We start from the raw sequence: 26308 nt of genomic DNA, 5'->3' as shown, positions 1-26308 counted from the left end.
TAATACAAATTTAATAGATAACTTTAAGGAATTATTTGATATCTTTATGTCCATGAGCCAGGGTGCGGATTCCACAAGGTAAGATATACCTTTTATCGTCATTAGGTGATAGACACAATTTTCGTATGTTGAGTGTGAAGAGGTTATGTTTGAAACTGGCAATACGTTTCATGTCGACTAATGTGAGTTGTTGATCAAACAGACATCTTTCATAATCCTCATGGCGAATGACGTTTCTTATAACATTTTTAGCTATTCCCTTGCAGACTTTTTTATGATTTAGTATTGACTCCAGCGATTTCCCCAAAAACATCTCCTTTTCTATTTCGCTTTTAGCTTTCGATTCACCATACAGTTTCAAGGAATATAATTTTGGACGGAGTCCAACAAAGCTCTGAATTAGTTTTTCATTCGTTTCACTTTTAAATTTCCCCAATTCTTTTTTATTTTTGATGGAATAGAGGAAGTGGGTTGAGGGGAAATCAGAAAAATCGAAATATTCCTCATATTTTTCGAGGTCTCTGTACAAATCCTCGGTTTGTATGTTGTAGGTTAGACTATCTATAATAGAAAATTATATTAAAGCGCCTGAAATAAATTTGTACGTTTTTTATGTGGTACCTGTATCTGTGAAGAGTAGAGTGGCTTTACTGTCGTATTTTTGTTTTATAAAACCGTAATGGAACTGGTACATAAACAACTTGGATAAATCAAGGATGCTGAAACCAGTATAAATTGGTCGGTTGAGCTTCAGTTTTATTCTTTTTTTATGAACTCCGGCTAAATCCTCGTTAAATATTTTGAAATGATCAAACGTCGGTGAACTGGCCACCTTTAACATTCTATCAGCTTTGTGTATAAGCTCAAAGTTAATATGTTTACGTAAGTTTTCCATAGTTTTCCTTTGAAAAGAAAAATAGTTAGTTTTACTTTAATTAATTAAATTTTAGATCACTTACCCGAAAACGGAGTTAACCATCAACTTCCAGAAGTTCTTTTCAAAGGTATTTTTAGCCATTTTCCTTTGCTCGGTATTAAATCTAACATATTTTTCGAGCCATTTTCCTTGAGTGAATGACAAAACTCGATGTACTTTGGATATTTTCATCCCCAACTCTACATAATATTTTAAGTTACGATAGTGCACTACGTATTTCTCTTTATTGTTTAAATTAGGGAGAAGCTTTGGTAGACTAGACTTCTCCTTAATATTTAAATGTTTTAAAAGAGCTTTAGAGTACGGGGATAACATATCGCGCGTTATGACCTTAGATTCAGCGGCTAAGGGAAGGTCATTGTGTAATTCATGTAATTGTGTTGGATAAGTTAAATCAACCTGAAAGTGATAACAATAATAAAAATTGTAAATATCAAGTTCAATTGAATAGTTCATACCTCTAAAATGTATCCGGTTACAGAATCGTCTGGAATATTTTGAATATTATCTCCAACCAACTGTAAGTCTTCGTCGTGTACCCATTGAAAATCACCTAGAGGTAGTGCCTCACACATAGCAGTGCCATATAGATTATTACAATCTTACGTCGATAAAATAATAGAACAAATTATTAGCATAAAAATTAAACAAATCATTAATATAAAAATAAAATAAATTATGTTACCTAAATAACATATATAGCTACTATCAATAGTTTTATCAAAAGATTCGGGCATATATTTGTTATTAGCCTCTGAATATCTAGTGGATATCATAGACACACCACCTCTTATACCTATAAAATTATATATTTATAAAATTAGTTAATTGTATAGTTAAATTTAATAATTAAAATACCTTTCTCAATAAATAAGTGTTGATCTATATCATCTAAAAGATCAAGACGAACTTCAGTCATCTTCAACGCCGCTTGCCAAGCTAAACCTAATTAAAAGCGTATTAATTTTAATAATATTTATAGGAAGATAATAAAGCCACACCTGGTGCCGTGTACGCGTGAGCGGGATCCAATTTAAAATTGGTCATGGAAAGGGTTCGAAAGTTTTCAAACACGTCCGCTAACAGCAACGCATCGCATTTTACATAGAGTTTAGTGTATTCACCTAACACAAAAATTAAACATAATGCATTTGAAATATATTATTTAAAGGTAATTTCACCTAAAGTGGGAATATTGAAGATTTCCCAAACATTTTGAGCGTGTAAATAATCAGCTTCCAAAATATGCTCTCCTTTAAGGGAACTGTAGAACGCCTTTCGAGGCGGTAAGGTTTTATCCTGAAACTTAGTTTCGGTATCCAGATATTCATAAGGGAAAACTCCCTTCCTCAATAACAACTGAATTTTTTCGTTGTCAAAATATTTCCCAATGATAGGAAATTTACTTGGTCCTTCCTTCGCTAGATTCGAAACTAAATGTTCTAGCGAATCAGGGAGGAAACGAAAACTGTCTAGGAATCTGAAAGACCCTATAAACACAATTTTATTTTAGTCATGTTTTTAATAAAATATAAACAGTATTACCCAAAGAGAGAGAAATATAAGTTTCGTCTGTAGAGGGGATGCAGCTAAGTTTTTGATTCTTATATCGTCCAATATCTTTACATATTAAGTGGAGATCATATCTACGTTGTTTTTAAATTTTATTATAATTTTTTTTAGTGTTCAACTATTTAACTTACCGGCTTAGATTATGAATGAAAATGGGGATGAAATCTGGAACCTTTAATTTTAGATTACAGATAGCGTGGCTCGGTCCTCTGTATTTCCCCGTAAAATGGCAATGATCTCGCACTGGCGACGAATCCGATTGGTTAAGTGGCATTCGACAAATGTAGCAATCTCGAGCGGTGCGAAATTGTTGTTCTTCCTCAGAAGTCATAATTATCGGTACGTTGGTCTTTAGAAGGACAGTTAGTTCTTTCTCCAATTCCAGTAACGCTTCAATAAATTTCGAAGTCGCGTCCAAACCTAGGTAACACTCGTTTCGAACAGGTGCACCTAATATATATCACCATTAAAATTCATATATACGGCTTGTAATCGGTAACTTCTTACCATCTGGTCCTACAAGAACCCAAGAATACCCGCAGCTGATGTGCTGGTTTAATTTTGTGGTGTTTGACATGTTAGGGTCTGGATTACAACCTTGAAATTTGGGGAGGATGGACTCGAAGTCGGCGTACAAAGTGTACCCCACCTACGCATTTGATTATAAAATAAATAATAACTCTTATTATTCGGATATTATAACTAACCTTAATTTCCCAAGCAATCTTCTCATAGGATAGAACCTTATCTTTCGGGAAAAATGTTTTCTGCGCACCATGAGGTGTACACTCTTCGATATGAGAGTTGCGTCGTAATTCAGCTCCATTTCCACTGAACCGGTGTAAGCATAGCCTTATAAGACATTAAAAGTAATAAAGTAGTCCACCTCGTACAGATATTAGTCTAGAACATTAATTACCTGCAATAATATGACGTACCTCGATGCTTATTTAAGTGTTGTAAAAGTTTGCTGAGGCTGCGTATTAAGCAGTAATGTTTGTACTCCCCCCGGGAAATTAGTAAAAGGTCAACTTCCCTATCTTTATTGCATTTGTTTGTACTGACAAAAAGTGGATATAGATCCCCCGCAAATCCAAACACGTTTATTGATAAATTATTATTTAACTCAAATTTTTTAAGAACTCGAGAGCTTAATTCAAAGGGAAAAACCACGCCACTCGTATCCAGTTCGTTCTCGTATGGACGATATTTAGAAACACGATTAGGATTGTCTTTCTTATTAATAGGGTACAGCTTTGCCAGTATTGACCACAAAAAACATTTTTCATCATCCGTATTTTTTACGTTGAGAATTGCATGACGTTTAGCTAATTTTGGGGGTATTTCTAGAAATGACGAGGTATGACCACCGCGTAAGGGCTGATACGATGTGATATTTAGTTCAGCATACAGCAGATGATCGATTACCCAACCTGATCCTATATTGAAAATAATATATTTAGTTTCAACGGTAAACAGACTAAAAAATTAAAATACCTGATCCCTCAAAGTTTTCAGCGGCGGTTTGAATTGCCTGCACGCAATCGTCCATCTGATCCTCTATGACGTCAGACATCAGAGTGGTATACATAGTGCTGCGAAAATATGGGCGTACTTCCGCTGATTGTTCATCGCCAGTTAATGGTCGCGAATACACGGCTCTAACTATTAAAAACCATTTAACACCGCGTCTATTTTGAAGCTGTTCCATCAAAAAATCTCGAAAAGCGCACCTATGATTGTTAATAAACATAGCAACATCAATATCGTATTCTTCCGCATTGAAGCGGACAGACGCTAACGTATTGTTTAAGGCCCGAGCAAAACTAGGGGACCCTGGAGGTGTCTCATCAAGAGTAGGTGAAGTCGGCTCTGGGGCTGGTGAACGTGTGGATGTGGATTGTATTGGATCTGGAGTGGACGGTCTCGAAGAACTATGTGTTGGATTGGGAGTTGAGGGACCCGGTTTGTCTAGATCATGCACACGCTTATGTCGTGTTATATGCTCTAGTCTAGTAAAGCTCCTATCACACACCTCACACTTAAATTTTTTGTCCCCATGTTGTTCTTGAATGTGGCGAGTTAGACTTCTTTTTATATTGAAATTTTTTTCACAAATAGGACATAAATGATTCGCTTTAGGCATACTAAAAATATGGATACGCTAAGAGTGAATAGACTAACCTTTAATGACTACGACATTTTCAGGAACCCCATTTTATATTAAACACAAGTGTTTTGAATGTCGCTCTTGGGGTGTATCTAATCACAAAACGAGAATTCTCAAGATTAGTGTCTTGAGCAACGATATGTATCTTACAACATCGGAAAACGATACGCGTTCCATATTAAACTTCGAACATCAATATGATCAAATCTAATAGATATGAATTTATCGCATCTTAAGTAGCGGTATGGAATTATCTCAAATCTCAAAACAAGATGGGTAGGCGTTATAAGATATGTTTCACTTCAACACCAAAAAGGAGGGGTAGGCACAGTTCCTTTTTATAACAGGGTGAATAGGTAGGGTCCCGTAGACTTAACATAGGGGGGGTTTGAAGCCATACCCCCACTTCTATACTACTGGGAAGGGCGATTTAGAGTTCGGGAAGGTCGCTTTTAGTCCGAAAACCAGTTGTCCGAGGTAGATTTCCAGAAAGCGATTTTCGTCCTATGTAAAGCGCGTTTACAGGTGTTACATGCGATGGGTAAAACCCGCCTTCCGATAATGCGCGCTTCGAACCCCCATGAAACTGGCCTCTATATAGTCTTCTACAAGGCCAACCCGCCGCGACGGCGCCGAGTGAAACGATGGCGCCAGGCGGAACGATAAACGAAGAACGGAGGGGGCAGGCTTACCTCGAAGTTGTTGCTTTAAACTCCGACCGTCGAAAAATGCCTTTGCGGCTAGTACGAGGTGACCTGCTCCCTCCCACCACCACCTCTTGATCGGTCGGCCAAGACTTTGACGTTACCCCCGGAGCGCCCTTCACAGCCTCAACCGCAAACTCCACTGAACTCACGCCTTTACGAACACGGCGAGGTAATCCTATCCAACACCCCTGTCCAAGACGACCCGATTCAGGGGGAAACTATAATTTCGTTTCCCCCCCCCTTGGGCCAACGAAACAAAAACAACCTGAGATATACGAAATATTTTCATAAGGAGCCGACATCTGAACTCAAGGTAGAAGATGACTAGTGAAGAAGAGTTAATTTCCCGTATTTCTTTATTATTAGGCATTTGAACGCCTAAAATCTTAGACTTTCCCCAAAGATGATATAAAACTCCGTACCCTAGATTGAAATTTAGCGAGCTTTTCGATTGATAGTTTTGTAAGGAAGCGATTACCCACTTCTTAGAAAATTATTATTTCACCACAAGGTGCTAGATCATTCTTTTTACAATTGAGAATTTCTAGAGCATTATCTAAAACCTACGATTTTTGTGAAGAGATAAAATATATAAAAATATTATCAGAATTAAAATTAAATTCCGACCACCAAATTAACAGCGCTTCATTGGCTACATCGGTGGGCGGAGCTTCGAAGAAAAAATCGAAATAACGAGAGCGGGAGTTTACGAAGTCTCGTTTAAATGTCTCTGGAACGCGTTTTACTAACTCTAGTCCTGGTCTTGTTAAATCGGTCATGTAAATTACGAGTCTCGCTTTTTAACAAGGCTTTTGAAACTTTATCTAACCAGATTTAACGTAGTTTGCAAATTCAACAAGTTGGCAAGCTAAAATATACCTCTCCTCGGAAGAATTGTCCCTAGCGGTATTAATTTCTCGAGATGACCCTTAAAGAAAGATCTCCGCAATTCAGAGTTATTTACTTAAAACGTAATCCAGGTTCAATCCCGCCCGGTATAAAATTTTAATTATAATTAAAATAATTGAGACGAAACAACCGAGTATAATTTATTCAGAATATTATAAATTAAGTAGTTACAACAGTGAGTTAGACGTACTAAAACAATGCACAATTGAATTTAACCCTATTTACGGTACAAGTTTATCAGTTAAATATAATACGAAGCCAATTTTAATGAAAGAAATATCTACAAGAGGGTATTTGTATTAATCTCGCTTACGAAATAATTGCCGCATCTTTAACGCTCATTTTATTTCAAATTAAACAGCTTAATCGGTCGAGAAAACGTTTAAAATAAATTACGAAGTAATGACGGCCCAGTTAAAAACCAGACCATCATAAGTGTAAGCGCACGATGTATACAACTCGAGAAAAATATACGACAGAAAAAACGAAATAAAATACAAATAAAACGAAAGATATTTAAAATTAAAAAAAACTGATCCTAATAAAACGTGAAAATACCCTCAACGTCACGCACATTCGAAATACGCAGAAGTAACGTTATACTATATCTAGTTTAAAATTTTAGAGTATCAAAAAATAAAAATAACGAATAGAAAAATACACAATAACAACCCAATCAATCAGACTTCAGAAACAAAACTCATCGAAAAATATTATAACGCAATTAAGCAATCAGACTTCAGAATCAAAATAATTCATAGAAAAATATTATAAAGCAGTCAAGCAATAAATTTGTTCAAATACTTAGAAAACAAGCAATAGAAAATATAATATCAAGAAGCGCCACACGTTTTCATTCACAAATACGATTTTTCACGTTATTATAATGAAACCGGATAAGCTTTTGGGCATGACTTACGCTCTTAAAGGTTCCTCTAAGACTGGACGATTTTGCGGGAAAAAGGAAATAAACTTAAAAAATAGTAGATACAAATATAAGACAGAAAAAACCAACAATACCAAAGATTAGATTTTTATTAAGTGTTATCGTTTACCAAGAAATGAAATTTTAGAGATATGTGATATGCTTAGAATTTCGTTAGAACACCCAACAAAGAGAAACATGGCTCTATCTGTTGAAACCCAGGCAAGTTTAATTTTATTAAATTTTTGGAACTTGATAAGAAGTGAATTCCAAAATTATTCATATTTTTAGGTTTTAATTGCAATTTCATATTTAGCCACGGGGAGCTTTCAACATGTCGTAGGAAGAGACATTTACCATCAAGTCTCACAACCAACTGTTTGCAGAGTACTTGCGAGGTTTTTGGATGCAATGTTGCCTCACATCCGGCCTTCCATTTGGTTTCCAACAACGAAGGAAGATCAACAGAAAAAGAAACTAGACTTTTTACGGAAAAAAAGATTTCCAGGTGTTGTTGGAATTATCGATGGCACTCACATTAATATTTTGAAGCCAAATGTAGAAAATTCCAATGTTTATCGGAATCGTAAAGGAAAATATTCCATAAACGTCCAAGTGGTAAATTAGAATTGAAAAACGGTTATTTAATTAAATATAAGCTTTTCGAAATATAACTCTTTTTAGATAGTAGATGCCAATCGTGTTGTTGAAGACATTGTTGCCATGTGGCCAGGTTCGTGTCATGATTCTATGATATGGCGTAATTGTGGTGTTAGAAACGGTCTACAAACTGGTGAGATTAACAACAATGCCCGAATTCTTGGTGATAGCGGGTATCCTTTGGAACCATGGCTTCTTGTGCCTTTTTTAAAACCAAATAACGCGAAAGAGCAATATTTTAATAAGCGCCTTCGTAAAGCTCGTGTGACTGTTGAAAATTCTATTGGAGTTTTGAAAAGTCGTTTTCGTGCATTGGATGATACTGGTGGAAGTTTGATTTATCAGCCGGAGAAGGTTTGCAAAATGGTCACAGTAGGTGCTATGTTGAACAATATTGCTCTACGTTTGAAATTACCCCTTCCTGATGATGAAGTTGATCCAGAATCTGATGATAATACTGATGATGATCATGATACAGATGATGAAAATGAGTGGTTTGCGCCTGAAATTGCTAGTGATGCTCAACTTACCAGGATGGGTTTTGAACTTCGCAAACAATTAACAGAAAATGTATTTAGGCATAACCGAAGAAAGTAGAGAAAATGTAAATTTTTTCCCAAAACTCGAGGTTTATTTATACTTGTATTAAAAGTTAGAAATGAACACTGAAAATGTAATAATAATAATAATAAAAACTTAATAAAAACAGCATATTTTATCTATTTGAAACTATTTCAGAAACTGAAAACAAGTTTACTTATGGGATCTTAGTGGCACAGTTTGACAGGGATCTTTGCACTCGTCAAAGCAAACTTGAATTCCAGAGGCTTTGCCTTGCAACTCTAATTAAATTTTCTTTATATTAACCAAACTTCCGAAATGCATGCCAATGTTTCTAAGTGACTGGTTCATTTCTTCAAATTTACCACTTCGAATTTGAACCTGGTTTGACATATTTATTAGCGAAGTGTTTATTGTTGTGAAGTGATTGTCTATCAGCTCCATCAATTGTTTTACTGTTTCTTTGGTACCTTCTTGATTTTGCAAAACTTTCTTCACGACAGAAGGAGCTAAGTAAGGTTTCATTTGTTTGTTTGTCATAGTGAAACAATTGGAAGGGCTCAGACTTTGCAAACCAGAATTGTTTTCAGTAGGCCTAGAAGCTTGGTGGCTAACTGGTGAGAGATTGGTTGAAATGGGTGTAAGAGATCGAATAGGGGTTAGAGAAACTGGTGTAATTGGAGTTCCATTAGTTGGTTGGCTAAGAAACGTTGGAACTGGGGATTCATGAGATCTAGGAACTTCTCGTTCTTCCTGGTGATAGCGAGACTGTGCTAAGCTAACTCTGTTTGAACTATTAGAAGTATAAAATTTGTATGTATTTTTTTGGTTCAATGCTGGGGTTAGAATAGACTGGGAACTTTACTTCACGCAAGTTTTATTTGAGGAAAATAAATTTCCTAATATAAATATAAAGAAAACAATTAGTTTTCGAAATTATTCAGGACAGGTAGTAAGATTACCAGATTCAGAAGTAACGGAGTCAAACTGATTTAGATGCGGAGGAGATGGATTGTCTGTGAATAGTTCCTTCCTTGTTAAGTTTACAGATTTATTTTTTTTAACACTTGCTTTGTCTTGATTTTGCCTAGAACGTGAACCCTTACTGTCTCGCGTTTGACTCTTTTGAGTTTGATTTGGGGAAATCACATTTCCTAAGAAATATATATAAAAACAATTAGTTTTCAAATGAAACCGAAATCATTTAAGACTGGTTGAAAGATTACCAGATTCAGAAGTAATGGCATCAAACTGATGTAGCTGAGGAGGTGATGGACTGTCTGCAAATAATTCCTTCCTTGTGAACTTTACAGGTTTATTTTTTTTAACGATTGCTTTGCATGGAACGTGAACGCTTCCTTTCTTGGTTTTGACTCTTTTGAGTTACATTTTTAAGAACCACACCAGAATGACCAGGTTTGACCGAGTTATTTTTAGCCTGAAAAATGTAAACCATTAACAAAAATTACAAACCTTTTTGTTAAAAAATATTACCTCTTTTTCAGCTGCAGGTTTCAAATATTTGTTGTGGCAAGCTACTCCCCCCGTTGCAAAAGAGTCAACTCCTTTTATTCCAAATACTGAATCTTTTCCCATAAGATCTAATACTTTATTTTCAAGCTCAGTTAGTGGCTTGGCCTTTGATTTTCCTCCACCTGTTTGAATTCGATCCTGACTGACAAGCCGAGCTTTCTTTTTTGTTCTTGTCTTCAGATCATTCCATTTGTTCCTAGTATTCTTTCCAGTTCTTTTAACTCCCAAACCTTCAGCGGTTATTATTAGGCCTACTTCTGCCCAAGCTTCTTTTAAATCCAAATTAGTCTCATATTTTCCATTTGGTTTTAATTCCCCTCTCACTAGTTCTTTTCTACTTTCCAAGCATCTTATTAGTACTTCCAACTCTTTTGAATGCCAATTTTGTTGTCGTGTTTCTGTTTCCTCGTCGGATGACATTTTTAAGGGAAAAACGCGTTACTAAAAACAAAGCGCGCCGCCCGCTTTTAACCGAACTTGGGTCGTCTGCTACAGCCTCTCTTCTGATTGGTCAAATACGATTTCCGTTTTTTTTTAAAAGTAAAAATTTGCAGAACGCATTTTTTGTTATATGAATTCGCGTTGTATGCAATATTTTTCGTCGTCCGCAAAATTGCGTACGACGTTTATGAATTCCCCCTTAAATTGATACAATGTGATAAATAGAAAATTTAAAAAATATCCTTAAAAATATTACTGCTAGTTTCCAATTCAAACTGCCAAATTAATTTTTTAACTGCTTTGAAATAAACTGCCATTTTATTTTTTTTAAATCTAGTTTACCTACTGCCATTTTAGTTTTTATTACTGCCCCATTAATTCATAGCCTAAATTTAATCAACAACGTAACGCTTTATACTGTAGAATTTGGACTTAAATTCTGTCGTACTAAATACTTCACCAAATCAATTTCTTAGAGATTAAGGTCGCGTTCCAGTTAAAGTTTCTTCGTCAGTTTTACTTCACCAAATCAATTTCTTAGAGATTAAGGTCGCGTTCCAGTTAAAGTTTCTTCGTCAGTTTTACTTCACCAAATCAATTTCTTAGAGATAAAGGTCGCGTTCCAGTTAAAGTTTCTTCGTTAGTTTTACTTCACCAAATCAATTTCTTAGAGATTAATGTCGCGTTCCAGTTAAAGTTTCTTCGTCAGTTTTACTTCACCAAATCAATTTCTTAGAGATTAAGGTCGCGTTCCAGATAAAGTTTCTTCGTCAGTTTTACTTCGCCCAATTTTATTGTTTTGGTAACACATAAAGTATAAATTGAAATCCGGCCAATTTGGCGAGTTTTTCGATCGCACGGGAATCGATTGAATGGGATTCGGTTGAATGGGCCAGGAGCTTTTCTAATGTAGTTAAATGCATATTTATTAACTTTTTTAACTGGTAAAAATCAGAGGTACCAATGCCCTCCTTGCCAAACACGAATGAAATCCCTGTACATATGATACATTCACTATTGAAAATATAATGGTTTTTTAGTATCCGCCTAATTTAGTAGTAGTTATGGTATAGCGACATCTTTTATGGCGTTACAAACCTACACTTAATAATTCGCCACTTGGTTTTTTAAATATTTAGATTTAAATATTTTTGAAAATGATAGCTATGAAAATAACACTGGTGGTACGATAAATAACCACACTGGTGGTCAGAGAATTAATCTTGATATTCAAAATTAATGGACAAATTACAAAGGTGTCGTATCAAGTCACGTGTGTAATTCCTCAGGGGTCCTCCCTGGGTCCATTTTTAATAATTGTAGAACATTGGACCGAAATCCCATTCGTCCGAATGTACCATTCAACCGAAGTCCAATAGACTGAAAACCACGTTTTGCGCGGTTTTTATTCAATATACAGTAGTGGTACATTTTTACTTACCGTAGGGTACATGACGATAGTATATTTATTTTGGACTAAACTATGTCTTAAATATTTATTTTTTCGTACCGTTGGGCATTTCTAGACCTTTTTCCCATAAAATTCGATATTTTAATGGGAAATATTTCGCTACTGGAAACTATCGCCTGTAATATGTATTGATTCAGTCAATTTATTCTTGTATAAATAAAAATGATTCTGCAATAAACCAAAAATACATATTTTTCTAAGCATAATGGCTTAACCTAACCTAAAGTTCCTACGCGCCTGCGGCGCGCCCGGCTAACCTAACCCAACCTAACCTAAAGTGCCTACGTGCCTGGGGCACGCCCAGCTAACCTAACCCAACCTAACCTAACCTAACCTGATAGCCTAAATAAATATATTTCGGTCCATTGGGAAAACCCATAGCATTATTTCCCATTAGATGAAATACCATTCGACCGAATACCATTAAATAATAAAAGCCTGACATATGTCCTGCATTTATATACTATAATGGGATTCGGTCGAATGGTAAAATATCTAGCATTATATCCTATTGGATCGAATCCCATTAAATCGAAAATATTCGTATTACATTTTTGTTACTAGTTTAAAATGGAGTGATTCGTTTGATTAAGAAAAAATGCCCCCACCCAAAACCCATCTTTAAAAACCTGTTTCCGTTTAAATTTTTATTTTTTTAAACTATTTTAACTATTATAATATTTTATTTTATCTCTGAATAACACGATATTTTATTAAAAGTAATTACTTACCCACCCCAAACCCCTAGTTTTACCCTAGTCCCGCTAAGATTGTTGGGTTAATTCTATTAAGCAAAAAGCACTAAATTCGTATTCCGAACCTCGGCGTGTATACGAAGTGCCAGTATTACAATGTAAAAATACTACATTATGATCTTAGCCAAGTGGCCGAGAATACAAATATTAGCATAATAGATACTACGTTTTTGTCTTAGCCAAAAAGCCAAGAAACTACGATTTGATGTTCGACTAAGAAAATATTTCAAAAAGAATAGTTCAACAATCGATATAGGACCTAAGTAATGCATTAAAATAACGGTTATTGAGAGGCTGACTGTCATGGTCCATGTATAAGAAGCTTAGGTGGATATTTATCTAGGTTATTTCCAAAAATTAACGCCGGAGAACATCGAATTTCAAGGGAAAACTCTAATAATACAAAACGATACAAAATAAATGTATTGCAAACATAGCTTAGTCCAAATTATGAATAATAAAATCGCGAACCCTACTATACATCAAAATCTACAAATAAAAACACGAAGCAGATTTAAATTTCCGAATCAACCGAATCCGCACCATATTGGGCTATAAACGAAAATACTTTTCGTTGCAATGGGATTCGGTCGAACGGGATTCGGTTCAATGGTATACAACCCTTTTAATGTTTACATTTTTGACATTCCACCCTTAATTACACACTCCAAATTATTCCAATTGGCAGATGACCACAAACTATGTAAGAAAATTTAAACTTCCAGCGATTGCATATCTCTCCAAGAAGACCTTAATGTATTAAACGAATGGTGCATAATTAATAATATTCCTATTAATACTGATAAATCAATAGTATTATCGTTTACCCGAAAAACAAACCAAATTTTCTATAATTATAAATTACACGGAGACACTCTAAAAAGGCAGGATATCGTCAAAGATTTGGGTGTAATATTTGATAATAAATTATTATTTACCTTCCATATAAACCAAGTTTCAACTAAAGCTAATAAAGTGGAGCCTCCTACAAAATTTCTAAGCAATTAAAATCTACCTTATGCCTTGTAACGTTATATAAATTATATAAAATTCTCCATAACGCATTGTTCAGTCGTATACAGTAGTACATTTGAAACAAACATTGAAAAATCGGGAATAATTCAAAAGAAATTATATCATTTATGTAACCACATTTCAACACTTGTAACTAGAAATATTGTAAATCTAGATTATGAACAATTTCTATCCAAATACAAACTAGTTCCAATCAATCATACATAAAAAAAATCGACATTAAGTTCTTAAATAATTTAGTTTTGTCACGATTACAGTGCCCAGAACTTTTGAATTGTTTGATGTTTAATTGTAATACCAGAAGTAACAGGCTAAGAAATAACTTTTATCCAGGGTTTAGGGAATCAAATTATGACGTATTATGTGTACTTTTAATGAAAGTGGTCATATGAACGACATCTTTTACAAATGTATTGCATTAAGGAGCATAAATTTAACAACTTAGTCCTTTGGAAGTTATAAATATTTTTTTAACTCTACGTACCGCTAACTATTGTTCTATTGTTTTTTTATATATATATATATATATATATATATATATATATATATATATATATATATATATATATATATATATATATATATATATATATATATAATATGACTATAGCTTACGCGAGCTATAATTTTCTATCTTATTGTATCTTCCCGACTATATTGTGTCTTATAACTAGCTGGATGTAATTCTGTTTTATGGGACAATAAATTCAATTCAATATACAGGGTCTTTTTTTTGCTCGGAAAAGTGTTTTTTTTCAAAAACTATTTATAGTACCGATTTCAAATTTGGAAGGTCAATTCTCTATACCGGGGGACATCAGTTTGAGAAATTTGAGCGTTTTCGGTAATGTTTTTCACCAATTTTGAAAAATTATTTTTCGACCACTAGGTGCGAGATAAAAAATTTCTATTATAAAGTTGTAGGCCGTCATCGAAAACCCTTAAAAATTGTTGACTCGACGAAAAACAATTTATTTATCAGTGAAAATTCGAGCTTGAAAAATTTACAAGTTGGTGAAGCCAAATTACGATTGTTTGAAACGATAATTGAAACCGAATTACCTAATCCAGTTGAAACTTTGGTTAAAAAAACGACCGGATTTAAAAAACACGAGGCTATAGGTCAATCCTAAACATGCATTGGGTATTTAAAGGAAAACTTTGGGAGATTATTATCAGTGTTTGATAATATTTCGAACAACGCCTCGTTATTCAGTAGCTGAGCGTACCGAGATAGTTGCCATTTACTATGGAGAAGCAGCGCAAAACCTTAGAAGAGTGACTGAAATCTTCGCAGAAAGACATCCAAATGGAGCACCATCTGTAAATACAGTAAGACGAGCAATTCACGATTTCAATCAATTTGGTAACTTGCAACCTAGGTTTCGCGGATTGGGTCAACCGGATTTAGACTTCGAGAACAATGTACTCGCGTACTTTGTGGCATATCCTCGTCACAGTTGCGCTAACGCCGCTGCTGATTTGGGTTGTTCTGCAAATCATGTGTGGAAAATTCTTCGTAAGAATCGCTATCACCCATACAGAGCTACGCTCCACCAAGGACTAATTGACGGAGACCATCAAAGACGTTATGAATTTAGCAACTGGTTACTAAATGCTGTCCAAGAAGATAGACAATTTTTGCGCCATGTTTTGTTCTCCGACGAAGCGTCATTTTCTAGAGATGGGCCCTTTAATCATCAAAACAGCCATCTTTGGTCTGACATCAACCCACATTGGGGTTTTGAATATCATCACCAGGTTCAATTTGAACGGGTCAATGTTTGGGTTGGACTTGTTGGAAACCGTTTGATTGGTCCCTTTTTCCTGCCGACGAACCTCAACGGCCAAAGGTATTTACATTTTCTACAGAACGAACTGAGTGACGCAATCGACGACCTTCCATTGGCTGAAAGACGTCAGTTGTGGTTTCAGCAAGATGGCGCCCCTCCGCATTTTTCCCGGCAAGTAACTGAACACCTCAACAACGAGTTTCCTGAAAGGTGGATAGGGATAAATGGTCCAGTGCATTGGCCAGCAAGGTCACCTGACCTAACACCGCTGGATTATTTTCTCTGGGGATTCGTTAAAGCAAAGGTATACGCCACGCCCATTGAAACTAGGGAGGAACTCATTAGACGAATAATCAGTGCTTGCCGAGACGTCACACCAGAAATGGTAGAGAAAGCGTTTGAGAACTTAATTGTCCGCGCACAAACCTGTGTTGCAGCCAATGGTGATATTATTGAAAATGTTTTGTAAAAATTTATGTGAATAAAATATCTGCATTTAAAAACCAAACGTGTACATTTTTTCAAGTGTGAAAACTCTACTACGTTTGTATTAGACTTGTTCCCTTTTCAATTATCGTTTCAAACAATCGTAATTTGGCTTCACCAACTTGTAAATTTTTCAAGCTCGAATTTTCACTGATAAATAAGTTGTTTTTCGTCGAGTGAACAATTTTTAAGGGTTTTCGATGACGGCCTACAACTTTATAATAGAAATGTTTTATCTCGCACCTAGTGGTCGAAAAATAATTTTTCAAAATTGGTGAAAAACATTAGCGAAAACGCTCAAATTTCTCAAACTGATGTCCCCCGGTATAGAGAATTGACCTTCCAAATTTGAAATCGGTACTATAAATAGTTTTTGAAAAAAAACACTTTTCCGAGCAAAAAAAAAGACCCTGTATATATACATATTTTTTTGGGGATATTTTAACGTGCCCAAAATCTATCAATTTAATGAAGGCAATTACTTACACCTCTATCAGTACGTCGCATCCATTGATTGGTCCACACTCTATTCCAGCGCGGACGTTAACGTTGCTGTCGATCTACTCACTTCCAAACTAATATCCGCTCTCGACACCACTGTTCTTAAATGAAAAATCGAAGTATTAAATTATAATAAAAAAACAAAATTAACTCTGACCTACCCTAACTGGTTCTCCTACGATACTATAAAATCCCTCAACAAAAAAAGATATTTACATCGAAAAGTGAATCGTACACCTAGTGATGTTAATAGGGAAAGATTTAGCGCCAATAGAAAAAGAAAACAACTTCGCCAAACCATTGCCTTAGTCAAGAATGACGTCCCTATAATCGACAATACTGCCATAGCTGAGGAATTTTCAACTCTTTTCGCTAGCGCAGCAAGTGATAACTGTTTTCCCGAAGTTATATCGCAAAGGTATGCAATATTGTCACGGGTACAAATAACCAGACAAGTGTTGGTTTTGGCCGACGAGGTTTATTTATATTTTCACTTTACAAAACTCAATAATGTACAAAAGCAAAGATAATACCTAATACAACTGTGTAGTAGTCTTGGGGACGGACGAAACGAGGGGATAGGCTTTTTCAGCCTTAGTCACTCCTCAAGTATCGGCAAACTCGGGGCCTGATTTTATCCTCTTCGGACCATGGTGAGGGAAAAACCCTTTTGCTTCTTTGTATTTTGGGAATTCTTCCAATCATTTTACTGGCTACTATAGATTCTGACCCTAGGTATCTACGGGGGGAGGGAAGGAAAGGAAAATTGTACTCATCACTGGTTATTTTCGGCTCGTTAGTTTGCTTTTCTCGGGGACGTTGTAGCACTTCGTTACGGTACGATTGGGGTCCGGATTGCGCAAGATGCTCACACACGTGGTTTTCTTTTCGCGGGCGTGGGATTTGACAGTTCGATTCGATTACGGCACGGGACACGAATTACGGCAGAACATGGACCGGATTACGGCAAGAACGTCCGGATTTCTACGTCGAACTTCAAGACGGGGGCGTTGGCGAGGATGTAGATACGTCAGGGGTTTTTGATTCTGTAGTTTCCGGCTAGGCGTTGGAAAGGATTTGATGTCGGATGGCGTTGGATGGAATTAGCTGGTTGGTTTCTCATGGGAAATTTGGTTTATCGTCATGGAATTGCGAGGGCCTGGTCCGGTGATGCGAGGGTGATCTGGGTCCCATTCTTTCCTAACTTCTAGCGGAGGTACATCATGGGTCCCGCTGGACTTCCGGGTAGCTTATTCGTCTTGTTCATTTTTCTTTTCAGGTTCGCAATGTCCTTTTTCGGTCTTGTTCCCCGGTTTTGTTTAACGGATATGGGGCGGAGTTCAAATAAAAATTATTCGTGACTTCACTTTTTCCAGTGGTCATTGGCTTAGTGATATGTATGCCTTTCCTTTCTTTATAAAGGTCGCTCGTGGTTGGCTTCACGTGGTTTTGGGGGTTTCACAGGTCTTTCGATTGCTTTTACTTTCGTTTTTGAAGAAACCATCCGGGGTTGAAATTCGGCCCCTGACACCGGATATAAGCGGGGGTATCGGTCGGCCAAACTCGCTTCTCTGATCTCTTTATAGTTACCTGGAAGCTGAACGGAGAATAGCCACTCGAAAACATCTCCATGGAGTCGCGATCCGCTGAGGATATTAAGTAGTTTAAGTAGACCTTGCGGCCCAGGCGCACCTCGTGATTGTTGGGGGTCTTTTACGCGTCCGCGCCAGCAAGTCTACGTATGTTGGGAAATACTGAGCCACGAAGAGGAAAGCCTTTAATTAGCACCACCTTGGCGACGGATTAAATATTAGCCTTGTGGAAGGCGGGGATTTAGTTTATAATTTAATTGGCCTATACTATTTAAATGATCAACTTAATTTTTTCTTTAAGGGCGAGGGTAGATCATTTGCTATGATCCGTATAAATTTCACTTATTTCCAACAGATCGTTCCGAAGTTATTTAATTTTAAGATTACGGTTAATTGTAAATTAATTTAGTCAATTTTTATCGGTTGGGGGTGACGTATCGAGCGTATTAATTAATTAATCGTTACTATAAAAAGGGGTATTTTAACATAAATATTGTAACAAGATGGTCAAAACCAGTAATTTTCTGGAAGGCGGGGATTTTTATATATATTAGAATCATGTGGCGTAAGTCAGGAGCGTATGAAAATAACACTATTAACAAAAGTAAAAAAAAGTATGCCTGAGGAGAAGGTGAACCGGAAGGGTTACAATTAATGAATTTGAAAGAAGTTGCTAAGCCTTGGTTTGGTTTTTTTAAGTTATTATTTTCAACATAGATTCTTACGTCTAATATTTTAACGTATACCAATTTCATGTAATATTTTAAAAGCTTATTATTAAAATAACTTACTTAAGATTCTTGGAAACGAACACCATGACATTAAACGTTTTAAATAAAATATTAAATGGAAATACACGGCAGCGAGGTTAGTGGTGACCAAGATGCTTGCTTCTTTATGAAAACGGCGTAAGTTTCCTTCTGCTTTTGTAAAAACCCGTATCTGCAGCCAACTCAACGTTTTCGTGTGTCCGAATACTTGGAGTTTAAGTATATTGTCTAAATTGACTGATTCATTTATCAAAATTATTTTTCATTCGATATGGTCATAGAAATCGGATAACAAACTAGAACGCTTAATCGAATGGCTGGCAGACCACCGATTAGATTCTTGGATAAAACGACAGTAACTCCATCTACGCCGCGCGCACGAAGCTTATTTTATCTAGTGATCAGACCTACTTTGTTAATAACGTAGGCGCTGCCGGGAGTAGTGGCTCACTCCTGTAATCCCAGGCGTCCGGGAGGCAGAGTTTGTGGATGGCCGTGTGAGGACGACCACCGATACCCCAACGGGTGGTCGGAATACTTCCGCACGGGTGTCCCCACCCCTGTCCCCACGTATCCCCCCGTTGGCGTGGCCGTTACACATATCTCGCCCTGATTAATCAGATGGTGTCTTCGCCGGGCTCGCGGTCTTCTCAGACTCAATCAGCCCTTCTTTCTTCCTTCTTTGAATAAAAAAAAAACGTAGGCGCTGATGCAAATAACCGTTTACAGGTGTTGTTGATTCATTACTTCATTAGTGGTCTTTTCCACTTTATTTAACGGTTTTAGCTGTAAGTACAAAGCGAGGGAACTCAGAATGTGGTTTTCGGATTCATATTTTTCGAAAGGTAAATACAGAATTTCTTTGTTATTTTACGAGATGATAGATTATCTTTTGAATAATTGTTGTAACTTATCTTTATTAGTAAAAAAATGGCAAAATTGAACTACAGCGGCCTCATGTAATTTTGTTTTTTTTTTTGGTGGAGAATATAGCACTTGACGCGTAGATTACGAAATTATTTTTTTAGGCCGCAAATGATAATTTTTTTAATTAACTTAATTTTTAAAAGTAGTCATTTTAGGGGATTTGTAACGTTTTTCTTAAAAAATAGTTCCGTCGTGTATCCGTCGACAACACTTTTTTGACGCGCCCCAGCCCCATTCCGAGCATTGACGGTTGGCCTTTTGTAATCGTACCTAGTGGCATCGTAATTAGTGAAATCGTATCAACTTAAATAGTAACAAAAATGAGAACAAGTTTGCTTCCAAAACACGTAAAAGACGTTACTAAATTCCCCGTATTGTCGCCTGACACACTTTGAGATTCCCCGTATTGGCGCCTGTCGGCGCGGTGCCTCCCCAACCCCATACTAAAAAAAGCGATGACCTAGAGGACAGTACCAAGCCTCACGCATCAAGTATATACTTTTAATATTAACCAGAAAAAAAGCGTTTGTGGCCCAAAAATACAAAACACCTAGAAAATGAACAAAAACTGTAATTGATTTTATAAAGTACGGGAATATCACGTGAAAATTATTAGGACACCGAAACTGTGGTGTTGGCGAACACACGACGGATATAAGTACAACGAAACACGTGAAAATTCCCAAAAATGAGTATTTTTTAAAATTACATTAAAAATTAAATAATCATTTGGGGCCAAAATAAATACGTGACAAGGTCTATCAGGCGCAAACAAAATTAATATAAAATTCAATAAAAATTATAAATTTTTAAAATTAAATAAAAAAATTAAATACTCATTTGCGGCCAAAATAAAAAATACACTCGGCATCTACGTGACAAGGTCTATCAGGAGCAACCAAAATTAATATAAAATTCAATGAGGCCGCTGTAGTGCAGGGAATGAAAGGGCTGACTTTCTTGCAAAGTCAGCAACCGATCTTCCCGAGGAGAAGGAGATGAAGCCAACCAAGTTGGTGATTAAAAGGTGGCTCAATGAGGTGACGACTCAAAGGTGGCAGGAGTCGTGGGATGAGAGTGAGAAGGGAAAGGTAACTAAGAGGTACTTTCCTAAGGTCAATGGTAGCTTCAACACGAATTACTATTTGACGCAAATCCTAAGTGGACATGGTAAGTTCCCACTCTACCTGTTCAACTTGGGTCATATTGCATCGCCCAAATGCATATGCGGTGCTCTGGAAGCAGACTCAGAGCACTATGTTCGTAATTGTCCTAGAACGAACCATTTGTTAAGGAGACCAATCCGCGAGAATGGTCTCCACAATCTGGATAACGAAACGATCAACGATCTTGAACGCGTAATGCGTTATATCGTTGTGAATTTTGACGAACTCACGAGTGAGTCGTGAGTAGGAGATGCAGGTATACGGGTGTATACCGTTGTGTGTATGTGATTTAGGAAGCATTTCCTATCTTTGTATACAGGTCGACGGCTCGACCGGGACAGATGATGAGTAACCCCTGTAATGCTTTGGCGGTGCACGGGGTATATAAATACAACAATCTGATGTAGTTCACTTCACCCAAAAAAATAGTATTTAGGTCTAGTTAGGAAGGCTAAAGCTTGTTTTCCACTAGCGCGCGTCATAATGTTATTTTCTTTACGCGCGTAAAAACGTTTGAACGTTTCAAAGCTGAGAAACGCGTCATAATGTTATTTTCTTTACACGCGTAAAAACGTTTGAACGTTTCAAAGCTGAGAAACGCGTCGTTGCGCGCGCCAGTGGAAAACAAGCATAAGGCTTAGCCTTTGTTATCTGATTCTTTCACTCTTGTAAGCTAATGTTATGCAATTATATTTTACCTAGCTAGCTCATGTCAATTTTGCTCATATCCAAAAGTTTCATTTTTCTTCGCTGTTTGTTTGGGATTTTACATTGGTCGCATAGGCCTAACTATTTATAATACTTACTTGTTAGTTTATAGTAAGTTTTCAGTTTGCTTCTGTTAAAATTAGATGTACTTTTGTTTAAAGTTATTAACCAAGTATATTTTTGCTGGCTCTGAGGTCTACATTTAGCGTTGAAATAATACACAATGTATATACTAATTTAAAGTATTCAATATAATTTATTATACGTTTGATTCGCTCGCGTTCTACATGTCGAACATTCTCATCGGTCTCGTGTTTTCTTTTCAAAGCATTGATACTGGTCTTGTGGATTTAATCCTTACGGCAGTCAATATGAACTTAAATTGAAGTGATCCATTATTCCGACTTTCCCATCATTTTCTCTCACAATAGCTTCATTTTCAAGCGATTTATTGCAGAAATAACAAGAGTTGGCTGGTTGGTAAGTTTTAAACGCGCTTTCATGAAGAGCGGCGGAAGCGTTTTAAGTCAACGAAGGCGCAAAATTGTAAGACGCGTTTCGGGTACAACGTTAAAACCGCGAATACGACACAACGATTGCTTATATGTAAAATGTTCATAGAACATTTTTTGTGGGAAATAGCCGGGCCATAATGTTCGTAATTGGGTTTATAGCCGTACATACAATATTAACGTAGAGATACGTGATAAACCATTACTATGCACTGGTTTCCCCCATAACCATTGCGCGTAAAAGAACTATTTCTAACAGTAACCTGTGAAAAGATATGTTTTTGTTTGAGTAATTACTCCTTAAATATTTATTTACGCAATTTTCAACCATTCTTAATTTTTTATTTAAAAAAACTAGCTTTCCATGATTGGAAAGAAACGCGTTTTCTAGGGCGTTCTTAGCGATTGGAAATTATGGTAAAAAGAAAACTATTTCTAACACTAACTTGTGAAAAGATATGTTTACTTCTACAAGATTTAATTACACAATTTTGAGCCATTCTTCAACTTTATTTAAACATAAGTCGCTTTAAAGATGTAAAAAAAACCGCGTTAGCGTCGAGCTAAAGTCGGCCATTTAATCTTAGGCGAAATAGAGTGTTAGTTCACCAGTACGGCACCGATGGCGTAACTTTCGTTGCCAGTCTAACGAAAAGCATGGGCCAAAGGCAGGGTTCTTTAAAGGTTCTAATCGGACCACGCGACAAAATTTCCAAAATCGTTCTAGTTTGTTATCCGATTTCTATGGATATGGTTATAATAATGAACTAAAATAAAATTAATTTAATTTAAGAAATAATTTAAACAAATAATTTAAATTTTTAAATATTTAAAAAATAATATTTTATGTAACTCGCTGTAAAAATAAGGCGCGATTTTTTTAAGGTATTTGCGACTAAATTAAAACAAGTTCCATTAATTTTTTTTTCCTTTTTTCCGTAAAAATAATTTTTTGCGACCAACACCTATTTTAAAGATAAATCAGTATTGAATTAGCTCTACGTATAAACGTATTACCAATAGGTTTTACAGCATTTCATTATATTTTGTATACAAAGGCCTTAGCTTTTTAACAGTTTCATTTAAAATATTCAATAATTAAAGAAGATGATTTCAAGTATATTTGCGGCCCTTTAGTGGCGGATAAATGTAGGTTAACTGCCGAAAATTGTTTTACATGCCGGCTAGAAGCAGATATGCTGCAGTTTGCCAGCTAACGGTGGGGAACTGTAGGTTAAAAATTTGTTTGCAAACATATTTTTTCATGTGCCGGTAAGAAGTAAATATGCGGCACTTTACCAACTCACGGCAGTTTGCCAACTCTGTGGCTCGCGCCCGGCACTTAGCCGACAGGCCTGTGCTACTAGGGTACATAAATATATACATAAATATATATATACATATTTATTTATTTATATATATATATATATATATATATATATATATATATATATATATATATATATATATATAATTGTAAATATGGACAAGTAATGGAATGCTTCATTTGTCATAATTTTATTGGATTTGCCTTAATTTTTTCTAAGCAAAGCTGTTAAAAAAGAATAAAAATATAGAAAAACATTTGAAATAAAGCATTTAAACCTATTTTTTACATAAGGTAAATCAGGAGATTCAATCTCTTCATTGGGCAAAAATATTAATTTTGAAGCGTTTTTTAAAGTTTACGGTTTACCCCTGAAATTATATTTAAAACAAACAATTTATGACTACATCGATGATAATTAAAATTGTAATACCAACCATTCGGCTTTTTAGATTTCGGTTGTTTCTTTTGACAATAAGCGTGAACCATTTTTAGCCCGAGGACCGAACGAGGTCCAGATATCGAAGCAGACGAACCCGCTGAAACTTTTCAGACTTAACTTCCGCCCCCACCTCTCCCACTAGGGAATCGCTTGAGACAACGCATTTCGCTTAAGTTTCTAACCCCTGATAGAACGGACCGTCCTACTTTTGCGGGGGCGCTCTCTAAGGACATTTATTCATTCCGTCGGATCGATTTAGAAAACGGTTTCGAAGCCGTCTGACTTGAGCTAGGTGGGTCTAGAAAATAAAAAGAAATTATTAATCGGGAATATCTACTTACCTCCCAGTTCCACTGTTGACACTTACGTTAAATTAGTCCACCTGTGGTCATTTTTACCCAAGTACGATGGTGAAGTTATTCTCCTCGGTGACTTCAACCTTCCGAAGGTATGCTGGGAAACCCTTGACTATTCAAACTGCCTTTACTACGTCAAACAAAAAGCAGAGATCATTAGTAATATGGCGCAATTCTGTAACCTTACCCAAATAAACTCGACAAGAAACTCTCAAGGCAATATTTTGGACCTCTGCTTTACGAATAATCACTCTTGCTGCATACGTTCTCACGACCCCCTAGTAAAAGAAGCCAAACTACATCCTACTTTCGGTGTTATATATCATGGAAATCTTGAACAGAAAGCTCCCATAGATATTAACCCGTATATCTTTAAACAGGGAAACTATTTATCCCTTTATAAATTCATTGACGCCGTGGACTGGTCACCCGTATACGAGGCAGTTGACGTCAACAACGCGGTAAAATACATATCGGACATAATTACGCTGGGTATGGACACTTTTATTGCAAAACGCCGTTCTTCTGGAATTACCATTTTCAAGAAAAATAAAAAGAATTTCCCTGATTGGTTTTCGAGCGAACTACTTAAAGAGCTAAAAAGAAAGAAATATCTTCATTGGAAGTATAAAAAAATAAATTCGGACATCAATAAAATTAAATACAATGAACAGCGCTCTCTAACAAAACGGCTAATCGAACGGGATAAATCGACCTATTTAACTACGGTTGCCGACTCACTAAAAAGGAATTCTAAAAACTTCTGGAAATTTATTAATAAACAGAGAAAATCTACTTACCAATCCATAAGTCTAGTCAAAGACGAGACGATCTTATCTGACAACGAATCAGTCGCTAATGAATTTATACGCACTTTTGCATCCATCGCGGTGGACACCACTAACCCAGCAGCGGTACCGGTAGTTAACTGTTTAACTCCAAATATTTTTTTTAAATTGATCTTAACTGAAGAAGATGTAATAGATGTAATAAAGAAATTAGAGCCGACCACAACTCGAGGTATTGACGGCATACCTAACTTCATATTAAAGGGCTGTATGGAACCATTAACTGCTCCTTTAACCAGCCTATTTAACTTATCTCTAAAAACCGGAATCTTTCAGAGTATGTGGAAGCAAGCGGTTATTTTGCCTATTTTCAAAAAAAGGTTTCAAGCGCAGTCCGGAGAACTACTGACCGGTTTCAGTTCTTTGTTCGTTGGCTATGGTCTTCGACTATATTATGTATCATCATACGTATAATTGGTTCAAATGTTTCATTCGGGACACTCAACATGGCTTCGTCTCAGGACGATCGGTTGAGACGAACCTCGTAGCCTTTGTTAACTACGTGGAACCTATAGTGACTTATTGTGGCCAGGTCGACACTATTTACATTGACCTTTCCAAAGCTTTCGACCGCGTTTCGCACCCCCGCCTAATAACGAAGTTATCAGCTTATGGAATTTCTGGAACATTGTTATCTTGGTTTAAGGACTATCTTGCAAACCACTCGAACTTTGTTAAATGCAATGGGGAAATTTCCAGGAACTCGTACCCGGTCCTTTGTGGTGTCCCTCAAGGGTCGTCGCTTGGGCCATCACTTTTTAATATTTATGTTGCGGACCTGCCATCTGTGGTCGAAAATAGTAAACTCCTGCAGTTGGCAGACGATCACAAACTTATCAATGAAATAATTTCGCCATTGGATTGTTATAGACTTCAAGATGACTTGAACAGGTTAAATGTTTGGTTCCTTGATAATAATTTACCTATGAATGAAGATAAAACGGTAGTAATGACGTATTCAAGAAAAACTGATCGATTTCTTTATAATTACCAAGTAAAATCTAAAATTTTAAATCGCGAGACCCTTACTAAAGACTTGGGTTTTTATTTTGATAGCAAATTATTATTTACACACCATGTTCAACAAATTATTTTAAAAAGCCAGAAACATCTCGGAATTTCCTTTAGACTTTCACGGCAATTAAATCCACGCGTTTGTTTTTTAACTCTATTTAAATCATTAGTGATGTCCGAAATTCTTTAC

The 26308-nt window shown here is 36.2% G+C and overlaps 1 protein-coding gene across 1 annotated transcript; it reads right to left on the bottom strand.

Moving 5' to 3' along the window:
• On the bottom strand, positions 1-4655 carry LOC149958992 (uncharacterized). Its single transcript, XM_090167302.1, has 14 exons — positions 4007-4655; positions 3429-3948; positions 3217-3361; positions 3017-3158; positions 2641-2929; positions 2483-2583; positions 2119-2427; positions 1939-2061; positions 1796-1882; positions 1623-1733; positions 1396-1538; positions 960-1336; positions 622-902; positions 1-561 (listed from the first exon to the last, which is right to left on the bottom strand). Exons 1-14 carry the CDS (start codon positions 4653-4655, stop codon positions 32-34), a joined length of 3807 nt encoding a protein of 1268 aa, XP_090023428.1. The 3' UTR covers positions 1-31.
• Between the last annotated feature and the right edge of the window lie 21653 nt (positions 4656-26308).

Source organism: Leiobunum rupestre, chromosome 2 (genome assembly GCF_980474605.1).
Source record: "Leiobunum rupestre chromosome 2, qqLeiRupe1.1.hap1, whole genome shotgun sequence".
Lineage (NCBI taxonomy): Eukaryota > Metazoa > Arthropoda > Arachnida > Opiliones > Sclerosomatidae > Leiobunum > Leiobunum rupestre.
Note: the sequence above shows the minus strand (reverse complement) of the source record. Positions and strands in the feature narration are given on the sequence as shown.